This window comes from Scomber japonicus, chromosome 13 (assembly GCF_027409825.1).
Source record: "Scomber japonicus isolate fScoJap1 chromosome 13, fScoJap1.pri, whole genome shotgun sequence".
NCBI lineage: Eukaryota > Metazoa > Chordata > Actinopteri > Scombriformes > Scombridae > Scomber > Scomber japonicus.
The window spans coordinates 2035085-2050874 of record NC_070590.1 but is presented as its reverse complement, the minus strand read 5'-3'; the positions used below and the strand labels follow the sequence as shown (position 1 = coordinate 2050874).

General features: G+C 38.9%; 3 protein-coding genes across 3 annotated transcripts in view; 1 reads left to right on the top strand and 2 right to left on the bottom strand.

Moving 5' to 3' along the window:
• Nucleotides 1-413: 413 nt before the first annotated feature.
• Nucleotides 414-1364, bottom strand: LOC128371749 (olfactory receptor 52N5-like). Its single transcript, XM_053332128.1, has one exon. It carries the CDS (start codon nt 1362-1364, stop codon nt 414-416), a length of 951 nt encoding a protein of 316 aa, XP_053188103.1.
• Nucleotides 1365-4630: 3266 nt separating this feature from the next.
• Nucleotides 4631-5593, bottom strand: LOC128371055 (olfactory receptor 52D1). Its single transcript, XM_053331253.1, has one exon. The coding sequence runs from the start codon at nt 5573-5575 to the stop codon at nt 4631-4633; it is 945 nt and encodes a 314-aa protein (XP_053187228.1). The 5' UTR covers nt 5576-5593.
• A 10014-nt stretch (nt 5594-15607) lies between these two features.
• The window catches only part of slco2b1 (solute carrier organic anion transporter family, member 2B1), a 32123-nt gene continuing 31940 nt past the window's right edge, over nt 15608-15790 (top strand). The window contains exon 1 of the mRNA XM_053331190.1: nt 15608-15659. The gene's annotated coding sequence lies outside the window, so the exon portion shown is untranslated. The remainder of the gene's footprint in view (nt 15660-15790) is intronic.

Sequence of the window (15790 nt, the reverse complement as noted above, 5' to 3'; positions counted from 1 at the left end):
ATTATTATCATTTTTACGATTATCACGATATATCCATTACATGGTGTTTACATGGAACATGAGTAGGCTAATCATTCAGACTTTTAAGAGTCTGAAGAGTTTAATATCAAACCACATTTTTCTCCTTGAGTGTATATTTATTTTAATTGTATTGTTTGTATTTCCCATACAGTGCACATGCTTTAACTACACCAGGCCCACATTAAAGTTAGTAAGGTTGAGTAAGAACTAAGTGATGAACAAAACTATGTTCAGGCCTTATTGAACAAGAATAATGATAATAATATGGCCAACAGTTCAACAGTTGCTGAATTTTGAAAGTACCAGTGATAGTACCATAAAAGCAATGATTATTTTTATATTCTTTGAGCATTCTGTGTAAAAAATGTACCTTTTGCTCATCTTTCTGTGTATCATTTTACATTCATCAGAGATATTTTATTATTGTTGAACACGGCCTTGATCGTCTTCCTGACCTCTTTAATTTGCAGCCCGTAGATAACAGCATTCAGGGTAGGCAAGGCAACATGTCCCAGGAAGGATGCCACCTTCCTGTGGCCTGACAGCTGAGGGAAACGGTGCAGGATGACAATGATGAAGCCAGACACCAGCAGGATGATGTAAACAGCCAGGTGGGTGGCACAGGTCTGCAGCGCTTTGCTGTTCAAAATCTTGTTTTTGTTACGCAAACAAGCATAAGCAATTTTTAAGTAGGTGAGAGTCACACTTCCCATGGAGGAACCCAGCAGGACCACCGTGTAGCCGAGGCCATAGATGTGATTGATGATCAGGCTTTCACAGGAGAGGCTGAACAAGGAGGCGTTATCACAGAAGGGGTTGAGTATAACTCGCCTGCAGCGTGACAGCCGGACGCTGAGCCCCACAAGGATCGCCACCATGATAAAGACTACAGCCCATGCTGCAACCGACAGCTTCACCACCATCCTGTTGGTCATGATGGTGGCATATCGCAGGGGGTTGCAGATTGCAACATAGCGGTCAAAAGCCATAATCATAAGCACACTGTGAGAAGCACTTGCATGGAAATGAACACAGAAGCCCTGAATGACACAGCAGAAGTAATGAATGTAACGCTCTGAGTTTGATATTAAAATATCTCTGAGTACATGAGGTATAACTATCGTGGCCCCAAATGCATCATTAATACTCATGTTGCACAAGAGCAGATACATGGGCTGGTGGAGGCTCCTGGTCCTAAAGATCAAGGCCACTAGACCAAGGTTGGACACCAAGATGAAGATGTAGACGAGGAGGAGGAGGATGAAGGCAGTGGTGGAAGACTGGGAGGTGACCTGTAACCTCTCCAGGAGAAGGATATCCTTACTTACAGTCTGGTTTTCCATATCTTTAAAGATTAGGAAAAGCATTAAGATTTCACATAGATTTGAGACTCTGTTAATACCTTATAGAATAGATTCATATTTTCCTAAAACTATACCCACATTCACAAATTTACACCAACATTTAAAAAGAGATGACTTCACAGATAGCATGAACTTGAAAGACAATTACAGTGACCAATAACACTTGTACATATGGGCATGTGACTTTTGTTTTAAGATAACTGAACTTTACTTTTAATGAAGAGAATCTGAAATATTTCCTAATCAAAATGAGAATAACATCTCCGTTAACAAAAGATTTGTACCCTGAGCTGACTTTGTGAGTTTAAAGTGCCTCTGCACTCACTTTAAATGACATTTAAAGAATTGAACAATGTCCCAGCTGTACTGTGAACAGATTTTACTGAATGTAATTTCTACAAATGAGCACTATTCTTATCCAGAGTAACAGTAACATCATTTACAAAGACACATTGCTGTCATTTTTCACTGCGGTGAGCTGCAGAAACATGATTCTGTTCACCTTCACTGTAATAGAGTGAATGTAGAAATGACAGAGATCTAGCTGTGTGACAAATCAGCCTTTTAAAACAGCTTCGAGATCAGTTTATGTAAAATGTTTTTAAGGTAGAAGATCAGATTTTTAACACATCCTCCTTCAACAAGCACTCATTTCTAAACTACTCAAGAAAATGAAGGATATGTCTGCTCATAACAAAATGTAAATGTTTCTGCTGTGTACAGCACAACAACATACAGCTCAATTACATTTACATAAACACAATGAAACAGCAGCTGAGGAAGTTTCTGTCAACTTTAGTCTCAGCAACATGACCCACCCTCCACCCAGATCAGAACTGAACCAGCAGACACTTTTATATGTTGTATCAGTGGCCATCAGCTGCATCACATGCTGACAGGTCAACGGTTACTTGGCAACTGTTGATACTGACTTTTTACATATTGTTATCATGCTCCTCCAGTCCACATTACGAAGTGTCTTTGGATGCTATACCCCAAATTGCCCCCAAAGCCTGCACCACCGGTTTGTGACTGTATCCATGAATGATTAGAAACTCACCTTGCATGGCCATCAGTGATTTTTGGCCTGTAGTGTAAAATGCTGGAAGGTGCAATATAAATGTAGTCCATTTAACATTTACCATTTGTATATGCTGTAAAAACCACTAAATATTTGTGGGGTTTGCTTGTATACGTTTTTGACACAATAATTTCATGATCGTGCTGATCAGTCAATCATTTTTTGATTTCATTCAACAGTCAAACATTGTGCATCCATTTATTTCTGAAGGAGGGCTAGACATTTACATTTTTACAGAATTAGTGACAGTATTGTGAAGCACCCGATGGTATGTGAGTCTGAATGGGATGTTGGTAATGGGTCACTGACAAGTTGAAGAATACACCAGCCTGATTCAACTGATTGAGATCCACCCAGTCCTCACTGAGTGCCTCAGGGCCTGGTGGACAGTATGGGTCCATTCAGAACACACAGTGGTTGGCCTTTTCTTTTCGCTCTGATGTATAGTAAGACCTTCAGTAAGGATAAGTGTGTGACAGAGATCTGAACAAACTGCAGCTGAAGATCATTTTACTTTGTATTAGATCAGTCATGAGCAGTTACTGTCCGACTCTGTCTCTGCAGGAAAGGGTCAGAAACCCAGCAGACCTTTGACAGTCAGTGAATGTCAGTCAGTAAATGTGTCTCAGAGTTCTGGCTATAGAGTTCAGTATAACTTTTGAAAGCTCTGCTAGTTTTGAGAGAAAAAAAGTGGGGTGTTTTATGTACATTTATTGTAAAGAATTCAAAATCCAATCCAATTCAGTGACTGTAGTGACATAGCAATTTTATTTATTTATTAATTTTTTAACATAAAAAATGAAAGCACAATGTTCTCACCGAAAATAGTGAACCTACACCCGACAGAAAATATAATGCACTGTCAACCACATTGGAAATGGAGTGGGAAGAAGTCAAAACTTATTGAATCCCACCCCCACCTCTCAAATCAGTGCTTGCCAGTTCCCAATCAAATCACAAAATCCTACAATTTCCTACCAACACCAAATGCAATGTCAACATTCACATCCATACCCACTGTTATCAACACCACAAATCATTGCCACATTTCTCAACCTCCTCCACCAAAAATACACACATACATACATACACACATACATACATACATACATACATACATACATACATACATACACGCATATATACACATCCCCATATTTACATCCACATCCACACATGTACACAAACATACATAGATAGACATACTTATGTACAAACATAAATACATACACACACATCCAACCAACGTGCACCTGAGTCACTTAAACACCTCCATCCCTGTACCTCATCCCTCATTGTCCTCCGTTAACAGACTTCCTCTTCCATGTACTTGTTTAAAAATATTTCTTTGTACCTTTTTTTAAACAGATTTATATTTGCACTTTGTTTTATTTCTGTCTCCAGACTGTTCCACAAAGTCACCCCACAGCTCGATACGCACATGCTTTTCATATTTGTTCGGACCTTTGGTTTTTTTAAATTTAGGTCTCCCCTTAGATTATATCCCCCCTCCCTTTCACAAAACATTCCTTGTATGTTTTTTGGCAATAGGTTATTTCTCGCTTTGTACATTATTTGTGCCGTTCTGAATTTGACCAGATCCAAAAATTTCAGCATATGTGATTTTATGAATAGTGGGTTTGTGTGATCTCTGTATCCTGATTTTAAGTTAGTAAATGTTATGAACTTTGTTGATGTTGAAATGAATTAACTTCCTTTTACAGTAGTGGTTAAAGGTGAACTTTTGTTTTATTTTATCAACAGCATAACAGATAACAAAAGTGAAACAGATGTGACAGGAGAGGCCAAGAAGCAAAAGGCTTACACAGTGGAACTCATCAAACTCACAATAAAATGTATATTACAGAAAAACTATTCAAAACAGACATTACAACTTAAATTACTGCAATAAATTGATTAAGTTCTGGTGAAAATATTAAATAGAAAGGTCCAGAATCTACTATTGATAATGTATTAGCAGATACTCGACCCATCCACGTCCATTTCATAATTAAAATAATAATGATACTTGTTTGTTTTTAACATTTCATGCAAATATGCAGCTCAAAGTGTTTCATAAAAAAGAAATAGGTTCATGAAAAACAATATAAGCAAACTTAATCTTCAAAATGATGATTATGAAAAAAAAATCACTGTATTAACATTATGATGATGACAAAACCTTTTTGGGCTGGAACAATTTTGACAGGAATTTTCGTATCTCTTTTGACTGAACACCATAAATAATCGGGTTCAAACTGCCGGGGATGATGTGAAACAAAATTGCAGAGATTTTTCTGTAGTCTGAGTACTGAGGGAAGCGATGCAGTACTATGATTAGCATTCCACTCAAAAACAGAATTAAATAAACAGAGAGATGAGTGCTGCAGGTCTTCAAGGCCTTACTGTTCAAAGACTTACTCTTACTCGTCAAACAAACAACTGTAATCTTACTATAGGTGATAACCATGCTGCCTATAGAAGCTGTAAACAGGACTACAGTGAAAGTGAGGCCATAGACATTATTAATAAACACATTCTCACAGGAGAGCTTAAACAGGGAGGCATTGTCACAGAATGGGTTTGTTATCCGAGTCCCACATCGGTTCAGCCGTATGGTCAGACCGAGCAGAATCCCAACTAAAACACAGGCCACTCCCCAGGCAGAAACTGTCAGCTTGATCACCATCTTGTTGGTCATTATGGCAGCATAGTGCAGTGGATTGCAGATGGCAACATATCTGTCAAAGGCCATAATCATGAGTATAGTGTAAGAAGTGGTGCCGAACATGTGTGTGGTAAAAGCTTGGACTAGACACTCATAATAACTGATGAGGCGTTCAGAGGGAGGCAGCAAGATGTCTGAAAGCAAACGAGGCACCATGATCGAATTCCCTACAATATCATTGACTGGCAGGTTGCAAAAAAGAAGGTACATGGGCTGGTGGAGGCTTTGGTCAATGAAAACTAGGACAACAATGCCGACATTAGCTATTATAATAATTATGTAAGAGAACAAGAAAAAGAAAAAGACAGGGTACATGGAAACCTGTGTGACCTTCAACCCCTCCAGCTCGAGGGTCAAGCTGTTGATTGTGTAGTTTTCCATCAACCTGAAACAAAAGAAACAAAAGGGGAAGGTGCTGATTTGTCACATGTATCACATTATTTGTCATATAGATATTGTTGTAAATCTCAGTGATCAGACAGAAAAGACAGAGCTATAACTACAGAAAGTATAAGTATAATAATTAGAACATTTGTATATTACCTTCTGTTTCTCTTGTAGTACCTGCAGTCACCGGATACCTACAAGCCAACCGTCTGCCAGATCGCAATCTGTAGCAGTTTTTATAAAGAGATTTAGTCATCTGGGAGGTATTACAATGCCAGCAGTCACGTCAATGGACATGTTTGACTAATGAAGGTTGGCAGTGATTGTAGTTTTGTCAATCAAATGTAAGAAATGAGCATTGTATATAATTTTAACACCACACAGTCAGCATTGCTGAAAGAAAGTCAGTATGTGGCTGCATTCACTTATTATTAATTTAGAAGTTTAAATTTCACAACTGGCATAATGCTCTTCCTTCTGACAGGTTACTTATGTCACTTCTATCCTTCAAAGTTATTTCTTGGGAACCTGATCAGCCTATTATTAGTACTAAGCATGCTTTTCTGTCAAAGATGGAATACTCTGGGATGTATGAAAACCCCAGAGCTGTCTGCTCTTCTGAAGGTATTTCCAGAATCTTCAAATACTTGTCCATTTTCATGTTGTTGGTCCATGCCCTCCAGAACAATATGTCTTTTCTTATCTGACTCCCTTGTCTGCAACGTAGGGTAAATGTGCTTTGAGTGGTCATAACAACTATATAAGTACAGTCCATTTACCATTTACCATTTATTTTGCAGTGTGTGAGTTTGCAGGGGTTTGCGTACGCATTTGAAGTATGGGGGTCTCCTACCAATTTGGACATTACTGGATCACCCTAACCTAGACATCCTAATCAGATACCTAGACCACCCTCTTTCGTTGCATCTACTCTGAGCGCCCTCTATATGTCTGAGTTCCTTACCCTATCTCTTCCCCTCAGCTGCGCCTTGAGATCCTGTCCATTAACAAACAGAATCAGTGACAGGGACCGCTAAGGCAGAGCCCATTGAGCATGTATTTGGCTTCCTGTTAAGAATGTGGACACAGCCCTCATTCTGGTTATAAAGGAATGAATGGTTCATAGCAACAGCCCTGATACTTCATACCCCTGCAGCACTCCCCACAAGTTTCTCCACAATAATCAGTCACAAGTACTCTGACCTGTTCGGCGCATATCTACAATCTGCAGTCTTAGACTTTCTCCCTGCAACATCTAGAGGCAAGTAGGCCACTCTCTTGTTCCATGAGGGGACAAGCCGAGGGCTCATAAATGCCCTCACACTGGCTGACATGTCTCACCACTTCAGAAAAGACAAGGCTTAACCCTAACCTCTCTCCAAGAGTTTGGCTCAAGAACCGTTGCTGTGTATAGAGGTGATCCCAACTATGTTTAGATGGTACCGCTCCAACTTCTGCACTAACTCCTGCTCCTTCCACACCAGGGAGGTGATGGTCCATATTCTTAGAAACAGTATGTGTTCAACAGTGTCCCATATCCACCTTAGACCATATGGACGTGTTTAGCTATAAATGGGCCTTGTTTACAGTTGGAATACCTAGATGTGTCTGTGCTTATTGGTAAAAAATCCAAGTTAAATGAAGTAGATTTTTAAATTCCATCCCTGGACCGGACATAGGAAGGTTTGATGTCCATACTGTATTTGCTCATACACAGATCTACCTTTATTGCGCTGTCCAGAGAAGAATTACCTCATTTTGTAAGCTTCTACTTATTTGTTTCATGCAGCTTCAGCAAGAGAGTTATTGAGTATTACATGTGTGACAGTGTTATCTAAGTATTTGACGAATGTGGCGATGGTTAAATAACTGACACACCCTTTTGTGTGAATGGTCAGTGGGCTGCTTTTCTCACGATGTGGAGATGGAGCCTCAGTCTGGGGACTTTAGGCGAGGTTCAGTACTGTTGTTATCTGGCAAAGAGAATGATTAAAGAGAATGATTTAAGTTTTGCACCAGATATCAAGTGATGTAAGATTTTGGCTATTTGATATGAGGTTAGTATTTCATGCTCATGAGCTAAGAGGAAATTAACTTGTTGCAACAAATTTCATTATTGCGTTGTGAAGCCTATGGGGCCTGTCATGCTCAGTAATGTCATGTAAATATGACCTCACTGTTTCACCACTATGTTTGCTTGCTGTTGTTACAGTGACAGTTTGTTAATTAATACCATGAGGCAGAAAGAAGCCTGCAGGGAAGTCTCAGCTAACCTCAACGTCCCACCAGCTGAACTAAATTGCGTCTCTCTTTTCAAACTCAACAAATAACATGAAATAACGGCTCAGAGGGTTTAAGGAATTCTAACATCATTACCCTTCCCTACAACTTTCAGCGATCAAGGAATGACATAATAATTATTAGTTTCTTCAAACTCCCTTTACATTTTTTTATTTTTTATTCTTATTTATCTAATAATTATAAATCTTTCTTTCTGCATTCTCACTCTCAACCTTTAACTAAGTGCACAGGAAGACATTCTGAACAATCTGTTACTCTGAGTTGGAATAAGTACAGAAAGAAATGTTTTTGGGCCATCTTTAAAACTACATTTCGAATTTGTAGTACAAGCCATCCAGGTACGGATATATCACCAGCTGGACAGAAAAGGGCAACTGTCCCGGACTCCAGGGGCCACAAAAGTCCAGTTCAATGCATTTAAATGAGTTTAGTAGTTTGACTAATTGCAAACTTTTGTCAGATAAGTTTATATGATGTTCACATGTTGTACATTTTAATTAACGTTGTGTTAAATTGAATTACTGTAAACTAACTACACTGACACAGAAAACCTTGGAGCAGATTTAGTTCGATGTCTTCACTTTAATTAATTGAGTTCTCCACAGAGATCAAAATCTCTTCTTTTTTTATTCAACATATTGTTCTTCCTAGTTAAATCCTTCATAACCCACAATGCAACTGGACCTCCAACAGTTCTTATAGGAGATTATTCTGTGGTATGCTAGTAGCGGCTAACGTAGCCGAGCTGCTAACCTCCAGCAGAGATGAGGAGATACAGAAGTCCAGAAACCTCACTTCCTTCTAACTCCACATCTCCATATGTTTAAACTTTTCAAAGTGACACCATCAGCTACCCCTGGAGCCAGAAAAGGCTTTATATGACTTTTTACACACACAACAGTGGGAAACATGCTGAGGTGGGAAATAACTGGACTAGCAGGTAGACAGGAGCTGAACGAAGCATTATTGTAGCTTGAGCATGAAAAACAAGATCTCAGGACCAGAATTGGAGAAAGCAGACTGACTCAAAACAGGTGGAACTCAAACAGAACCAAAACAAGCTTAAATAACACAGAGGATCCAACAGGGACTGAACCGAAAACCAAACCTTAAATACAAGGAGTGATTACAGGACACAGGTGAAACACATCAGGAAATCAACTAAGGCAGGAAAACACAGGAAGTAAAAGCAACAGAAAACACACAAGGAGAAAACCTTTCAAAATAAAACAGGAACTAAAACGCAACAGAAACTTCAAACAGGATGTGACAAAAGTTACAGCTGGAAAAATATAATGATGTAAAATATAAAACTTGTTTGATATGTTTAAACATCTGCGGCTGTTGTCTTCCTTTAGATGCATTTGTTACTGCAGACCATATCTGCAGGAATTCTTCTCAGAAGCTTGACCTTTGACCTTTCAAGTGTTAAAGTTGCTTCAGTGTTTAATTCCCTCGGTGGCAAAAACAGCATGATTCAGGAGGTGACTAGGATTCATTGGAGCCGTATATGGGCTGTAATGAACGTCTCCGTGGCCTCAGAGCTCCCAGGTGTCCTCTCAGTGACCAGCAGCTTAATTGAATTAAAAGCTGCAGTGAGGCGTTCAGGGGGCAACGGACATGGCGCCGCTCGCTCTCTCTGGAGAAAAACAGCGTTCTCACACAAGCACAGCTCAAAATGACACCAAAGCAACCGTGTCTGCCATAAATTACATTTATACAGGACTAAAATGATTTCCCAATTACTTTGTGTTTATAAATCATTATGATCAGTGTTCATAATCATTTTACATAGTTATGTATAGTTGACAGCAGAGAGAGCTTCTGCTTCTGTTCAGGCTTCGTGTCACAAAAGTAAACTTCGTGTCCAAATCGTGCACAAATCTGTAGACTATTTCACAAACTGCCATGAGACTGTTGGCACATGCAGCCACAATATTTTTTTTAATTTTTGAGCGCATAGAGCATGCTCAGTAAATGGGGTACAGTTTTTTTTGTATGTTAATGTACAATGACATTAAAGGCATTATATTCTATTCAGTAGAGACTTCTGCTGGCTAACTTTCAGCTGGCTCCTTGTTAAGTTTTTGTGATTCTCAAATTAATGTATGTGTGTAGGAAAAATGCTTCTTGGGCCTGTGTGGTGCATCATGTGATACACCTTGAAGTTGTAATTACACAGTTTGGCCACTAAAATGGACTGACAGCACGGTGGACTTCCTTTGGGGGGGAGGAGGGGGGGGGGGGGTCGGTCAGTTTGTTAGACTTTTTGTGATGCAGTCAGAGGATCATCAGTGAATCCCAGGAGCTTTCATTACTCACTGATAAACATGTATCCTCTTTGCTCCCAGAGGGTTAATTACCATCAGAGACTGTTGATAAGAGTTTTGTTAGGAAGCAGCTCACAGTGGACCTCGTTAATGATCGCATTTGTTTCAGAAGCATTAACACTCATTATGATGAAACTGGAGGGCCACTAGAGGGCAGCGTCGTCCCCTGAGCTCCCAACATGCAACAGCACAACGAACTCGTAACAACAAACAAACACGCAGATCTTCAAACAACACGATGATGTCACAAAAGTTTCCAGAGTTCACAAGTTAACATTTTGTGTTTTACTTCTCAGCAGTGTGTGAAATACAGTGTTCTCACTTAATTCAACAATCTAATTTATTTATTTATTTTTAAACACTGCAGTCAAGCTTTCAGTTACTAAGAGAAGAGATCACATTACTCCAAGTCTGCTGAGCTTCACTGAAAACCTGTCAATTTTAGAATTGATTTTAAGATTTTGCTGTTGGTCTTTAAGGCATTGAATGGTCAGGCTCCTGCTTTCTATTCATGATTTGCTGACTGCTGCCTGAGATCCTCCATCAGGGCCCTACTGTTGGTTCCTATAAGTCCACATGTCACTAGGGGACCAGGCCTTTGCTGTTTGGGCCCCTCAGTGTTATTTAACTATTCTATATTGTCTTTATTTTTTACCTTGGATCTTTTATTTGCATGATCTGTTTTATTGTTTATTATCTACATAGACAATATGATGGGTTTGATGATGATTTATATATTCGCTGTCTGCTACATGCCACTAAAATGTACAGACTGGACCTTTAATGGGAGCTGACCCACTGAATGAGTGAACATTAGTCATTACAAACATCCTCAAACACACTTTCAGCCTGTTTAGTGTTTATTCAAACTGTTACTGTATCAGAAGGTTTTCAGCCTGCTCCACTTCAGATTTGAAGGAGTTCTGGTTTCTGTCCTGCAAAGCTTTCAGGTGTCTCTCCAGATTTAACTTCATGTGTTTAGTCTGTTTTTATTGTTGATGTGAACTGAAGCAGCATCCACTAAAAGGTTTAGAGATGGACTGTGATCATGCTGTGATTTGTTTGGATGTAAACACACAAACACACACACAGCTGCTTTGTATGTTTGTGTGTGTGTGTGTGTGTGTGTGTGTGTGTGTGTGGGTGTGTGTGTGTGTGTGTGTGTGTGTGTGTGTGTGTGTGTGTGTGTGTGTGTGTGTGTGTGTGATCTGATTCACTACCAGCAGATGTGACTCTAACCCTAACCCTTCATTATGAGACTAAACATCCAGCTGTTCTGATTAAAGAGAAAAGAGAAACGCGATGGGAAACTTTATGTTACTGCTCAAACTCCTTCCATCGATATTAAACCTAAAATCAAATGAAATGAATCACCTCTTAAATCTAGTTTTATTAATATGTGAAGCAAACAAAAAACACACTTCAAAAGAACAAAAGAGAAAACTGAAAATGGAATCAGGAAATGTTTGAGTAACTGTCTGCATGTGTTAAATGAACTCCAGACACACAGCAGTCAGTCATTGTTATAATGTTGAAATGAGAAATTAAATGAGATGTTGTTGTTTATGAAATGCTAAATTCATCCATATGAAGTGAGCATTGACTGTATTTACTGTAGATATGAACACCCAGATGTGGCTGACCGGTCAGTAGAACAGGCTTGGCAGGTATGGGATATAATAACTCAGCAGAAGGACCTGAAGAGAAGAATAAGTGTTTCTTTTTTTAACCCTTTCATGCATAGTGGTCACTGCAGTGGACAGCTATTCAAAAGCTGTTTTCTTATGTATGAAAGGATTTTAATGACGTAGTTACACTTCAGCCACCACAGTGGACATTTGTGTGTCATCCCATACACTACCACTAAACCTGCAGTAATGTTTTTGGTTGTAGGATCAGTTGATTTATGTTATCATAATGTAATAGTACATCATTTGGTGAAGGAAAAAATGAAGTTCAAATCTGTTTTTTCATGCCTAAAGAGAAACGAAAAAAATCCTGACTGAGGTTATCATCATAATTCATGCATGAAAGGGTTATTGGACTTCACATTCAGCCGGTTGGACAGAAACATGAATCCTAATGAATGATGATGTTGATCAGTAACTGCTGGATGTGGATCATTTTAGTTTAAAGATTAGATTAAACATCATCGAAATATCGCGAAGAGAGGAAGAGGGAGGAAGAAGAAGAGGGAGGAAGAGAAGAAGAGGGAGGAAGAGAGGAAGAGGGAGGAAGAAGAAGAGGGAGAGAAGAGAAGAAGAGGGAGAATGAGAAGAAGAGAGAGGAGGAAGAAGAAGAAGGGAGGAAGGGAAGAAGAGGGAGGAAGAGAAGAAGAGGGAGAGAAGAGAAGAAGAGGGAGAATGAGAAGAAGAGAGAGGAGGAAGAAGAAGAAGGGAGGAAGAGGAAGAAGAGGGAGAAAGAGAAAGAGAGGGAGAAAGAGAAGAAGAGGGAGAAAGAGAAGAAGAGAGAGGAAGAGAAGAAGAGGGAGAAAAAGAAGAAGAGAGGAAGAGAAGAAGAGGGAGGAAGAAGAAGAAGAGGGAGGAAGAGGAAGAAGAGGGAGGAAGAGAAGAAGAGAGAGGAAGAGAAGAAGAGGGAGAAAAAGAAGAAGAGAGGAAGAGAAGAAGAGGGAGGAAGAAGAAGAAGAGGGAGGAAGAGAAGAAGAGGGAGAAAGAGAAGAAGAGGGAGAAAGAAGAAGAGGGAGAAAGAGAAGAGGAAGAAAGAGATGAAGAGGGAGAAAGAGAAGAAGAGGAAGAAAGAAGAAGAGGGAGGAAGAGAAAAAGAGGAAGAAAGGAGGAATAAAGATAAAGAGGAGAGGATTGTTGTGAGTTTAACTGTCATATTTTCTCTTCAGTATATTTTCTATATAAATGCTTCATGATACAAACTGAAGTGTTTATCAGTCAGGCAGCATTTGGTTTGCCTGCAGCTCCACCTGGTGGTTTATAATGGTACTGCAGCTCCATCTGGTGGTTTATAATGGTACTGCAGCCTGTATGTATTATCAGGTTAACCACGTTCATTACACACACTGGGCACTGTCACTGCTGTCTGAGTCAGTGTGTGAATAAGAGTGAAACTTCTGTTAAAGCAGTTAAACTTAATGAGCTGTCGAATATATTTATCTAGGTTTCTTTTTGGTTTTTCTTTTGGTTTAATGCTGTTTTGTTATTTTTTGTTTCTATCATAATAAATCACTACTGCTGTTAATGTTTTCAGATGTCAAACATGCAATAAAATTAAATTATATACACGTTAAACATCCAGAAATCAGTGTAGCGTTGCTCTAGATGCTCTGACCTCAGCCTGTTTACACACACACACACACACACACAAAAACACACACACACACACACACACACACACACACACACACACACACACAAACACACACACACACACACACACACACACACACACACACACACACAAACACACACACACACACACACACACACACACACACACACACATAACCACAGACTGAACATGTCGACATCTTGCACAACGGTCAAAAGGAAAGTTCCCAAAAAGTCAGAAAACACACTGACTCTGTGTTTTTACCATCAGCTGCCGTCACATGAACATTACTCACTAACTGGTCCAAACGTCTATTATTAGTTCTTTACGTAGTTGTATTATTTTATTTAACTGCTGCCTCTATCTTCATTTAGCATTTATGTAATAATTAAATGAAATAATCTCTGCACATTTCTTTTGTTTTAGATATTTCCAGTATTTGTTTCCTTGCCACCGTTAGTGTTTTTATCCTCTTTTGCTTTTCTTCATGTTTTACTTTGATGTCTCACCTTTTACGTCACACCTTAAAAGATTAGGAAACAAACTTTTTTGGGGGGGCTTTTTACCTTCAGTGACTTGAGTTCAGAGAAAGACAGGAAGCTTCAGCTCAGACAGGAAACCACAGATTGTCTTTTGACCTTTGACATCAATGGTTGGTCCACAGAGCCAGATGTTGAACCTCACAGTCACGTCAGCGTTTTGTCCTGATGAAGAGAAGACTGTGATTTTTGAGCAGTCATTTATTTATGGTCTTTACCTGTTCTGCACTATAACTTACATATTACATTCATTTTGAACATACTGTCAAAAAAGTTACATATAAATACTATTCATATGTTTATAAGATATGCATTTTGCACTTTGTTCTATTGCATTATGTTTTATTATCCTTTTCTAATTTCAAACATTTTTAATCTTTGTTAATGTTTTATCTGTGCTGCTTTCAGGGGCCAATCACTGTAGTTCATTATGCAATCCAGTTTATTTTTATTATGACAATAAAAGCTTGAAGAACATTGAACCTTCAGAGAATCCTAGACAGGAAACACCTTTACAGCTCTGATTCTTTATGTTTTACTGCAGAGAGACAGAGACATATTTGATTTTGTTTTGTTTAATAACAAGTTATAAGATGTTCATTACAGAGTTTTGTATCAGAAATGAATTTATTAAATTTTAGCATTATTAAAGTAGAGTTATGCAGAATCAGTATGTTCTGATACAAAGCTGATGTTTGTCATATTTATAGTTTTATTTCAGAGCTCTGTCCTTCCTGCCTCATATTTGATTCATGTTCCATTATATCTATCTGGAGGGAGAATATTAACTGTAAAAAAGAAATAAATCAGCAATTAAAGGACAAGTTCACAGTTTTTCAACAATCACGAGCTAAAATGAACAATAAGTGTCTTCTTCTTCTTCTTCTTCTTCTTCTTCTTCTTCTTCTTCTTCTTCTTCTTCTTCTTCTTCTTCTTCTTCTTCTTCTTCTTCTTCTTCTTCTTCTTCTTCTTCTTCTTCTTCTTCTTCTTCTTCTTCATCTTCTATGTTTCAACGTTACAGTGTTTTTAGTAGCAAAGTCTTTTTGTTACTATACTTCCACCACAGAGAAACAGGAAACACTAAGAGGGAATCTGATGCTAAAAAGACTGTACATGTGTCAGACATCACTGATATGACTAACTCACACTGATGAAGCTCAATAGAAGCTGATCACCTATATTTAAATGACATCCATAACTTAAAGCACACTTAAAGATCTTTTAGTGATTACAGAATGGAAAACCTCTTCACTGTTCATATACACAGCTGACTGTTGTTTGTTAGAATAAATAAACAAGTGAATAAATAAAAGTTAGTGTCTTGAGAATCTCCAGCCTTCTTGAAACAGACAAATCTGGTTTCAGGTTGTAAGATTATACACGTGGGTCTGCAGGCTTTACTGAGGCCTACTCCTCCTCCTTTTTCTTGTTCTTACTCAGACCTGCATTCAACACCAGGGTTCAAGTTCCAGCCTGAGCTCCTCCTCCTCCTCCTCTCCTGCAGTGCTGGAGGTCTGTCAGCTGGATGGTTGAGACAGCACATACAGGCTGAGCTGCAGCAGACGAAACAAGGAAACACACAGTGAGCAGAGCTCTTCAGCTTGCACGGTGAGTCTTAGATAAATCACTTTCCTCTTCTCTCTGTGGGACGGTTCAGGGGTTTTAATGAGACTAATGAGAGTCTCTGCTTCTTTAATGCTGGACTGTAAAGCAGGACAGCTTCTGGTTCTCCCTCTCTG

Coding starts and splice junctions, on each gene's coding strand:
- LOC128371749 (XM_053332128.1), bottom strand. CDS start 1,364: ATGGAAAACCAGACTGTAAGTAAGGATATCCTTCTCCTGGAGAGGTTA.
- LOC128371055 (XM_053331253.1), bottom strand. CDS start 5,575: ATGGAAAACTACACAATCAACAGCTTGACCCTCGAGCTGGAGGGGTTG.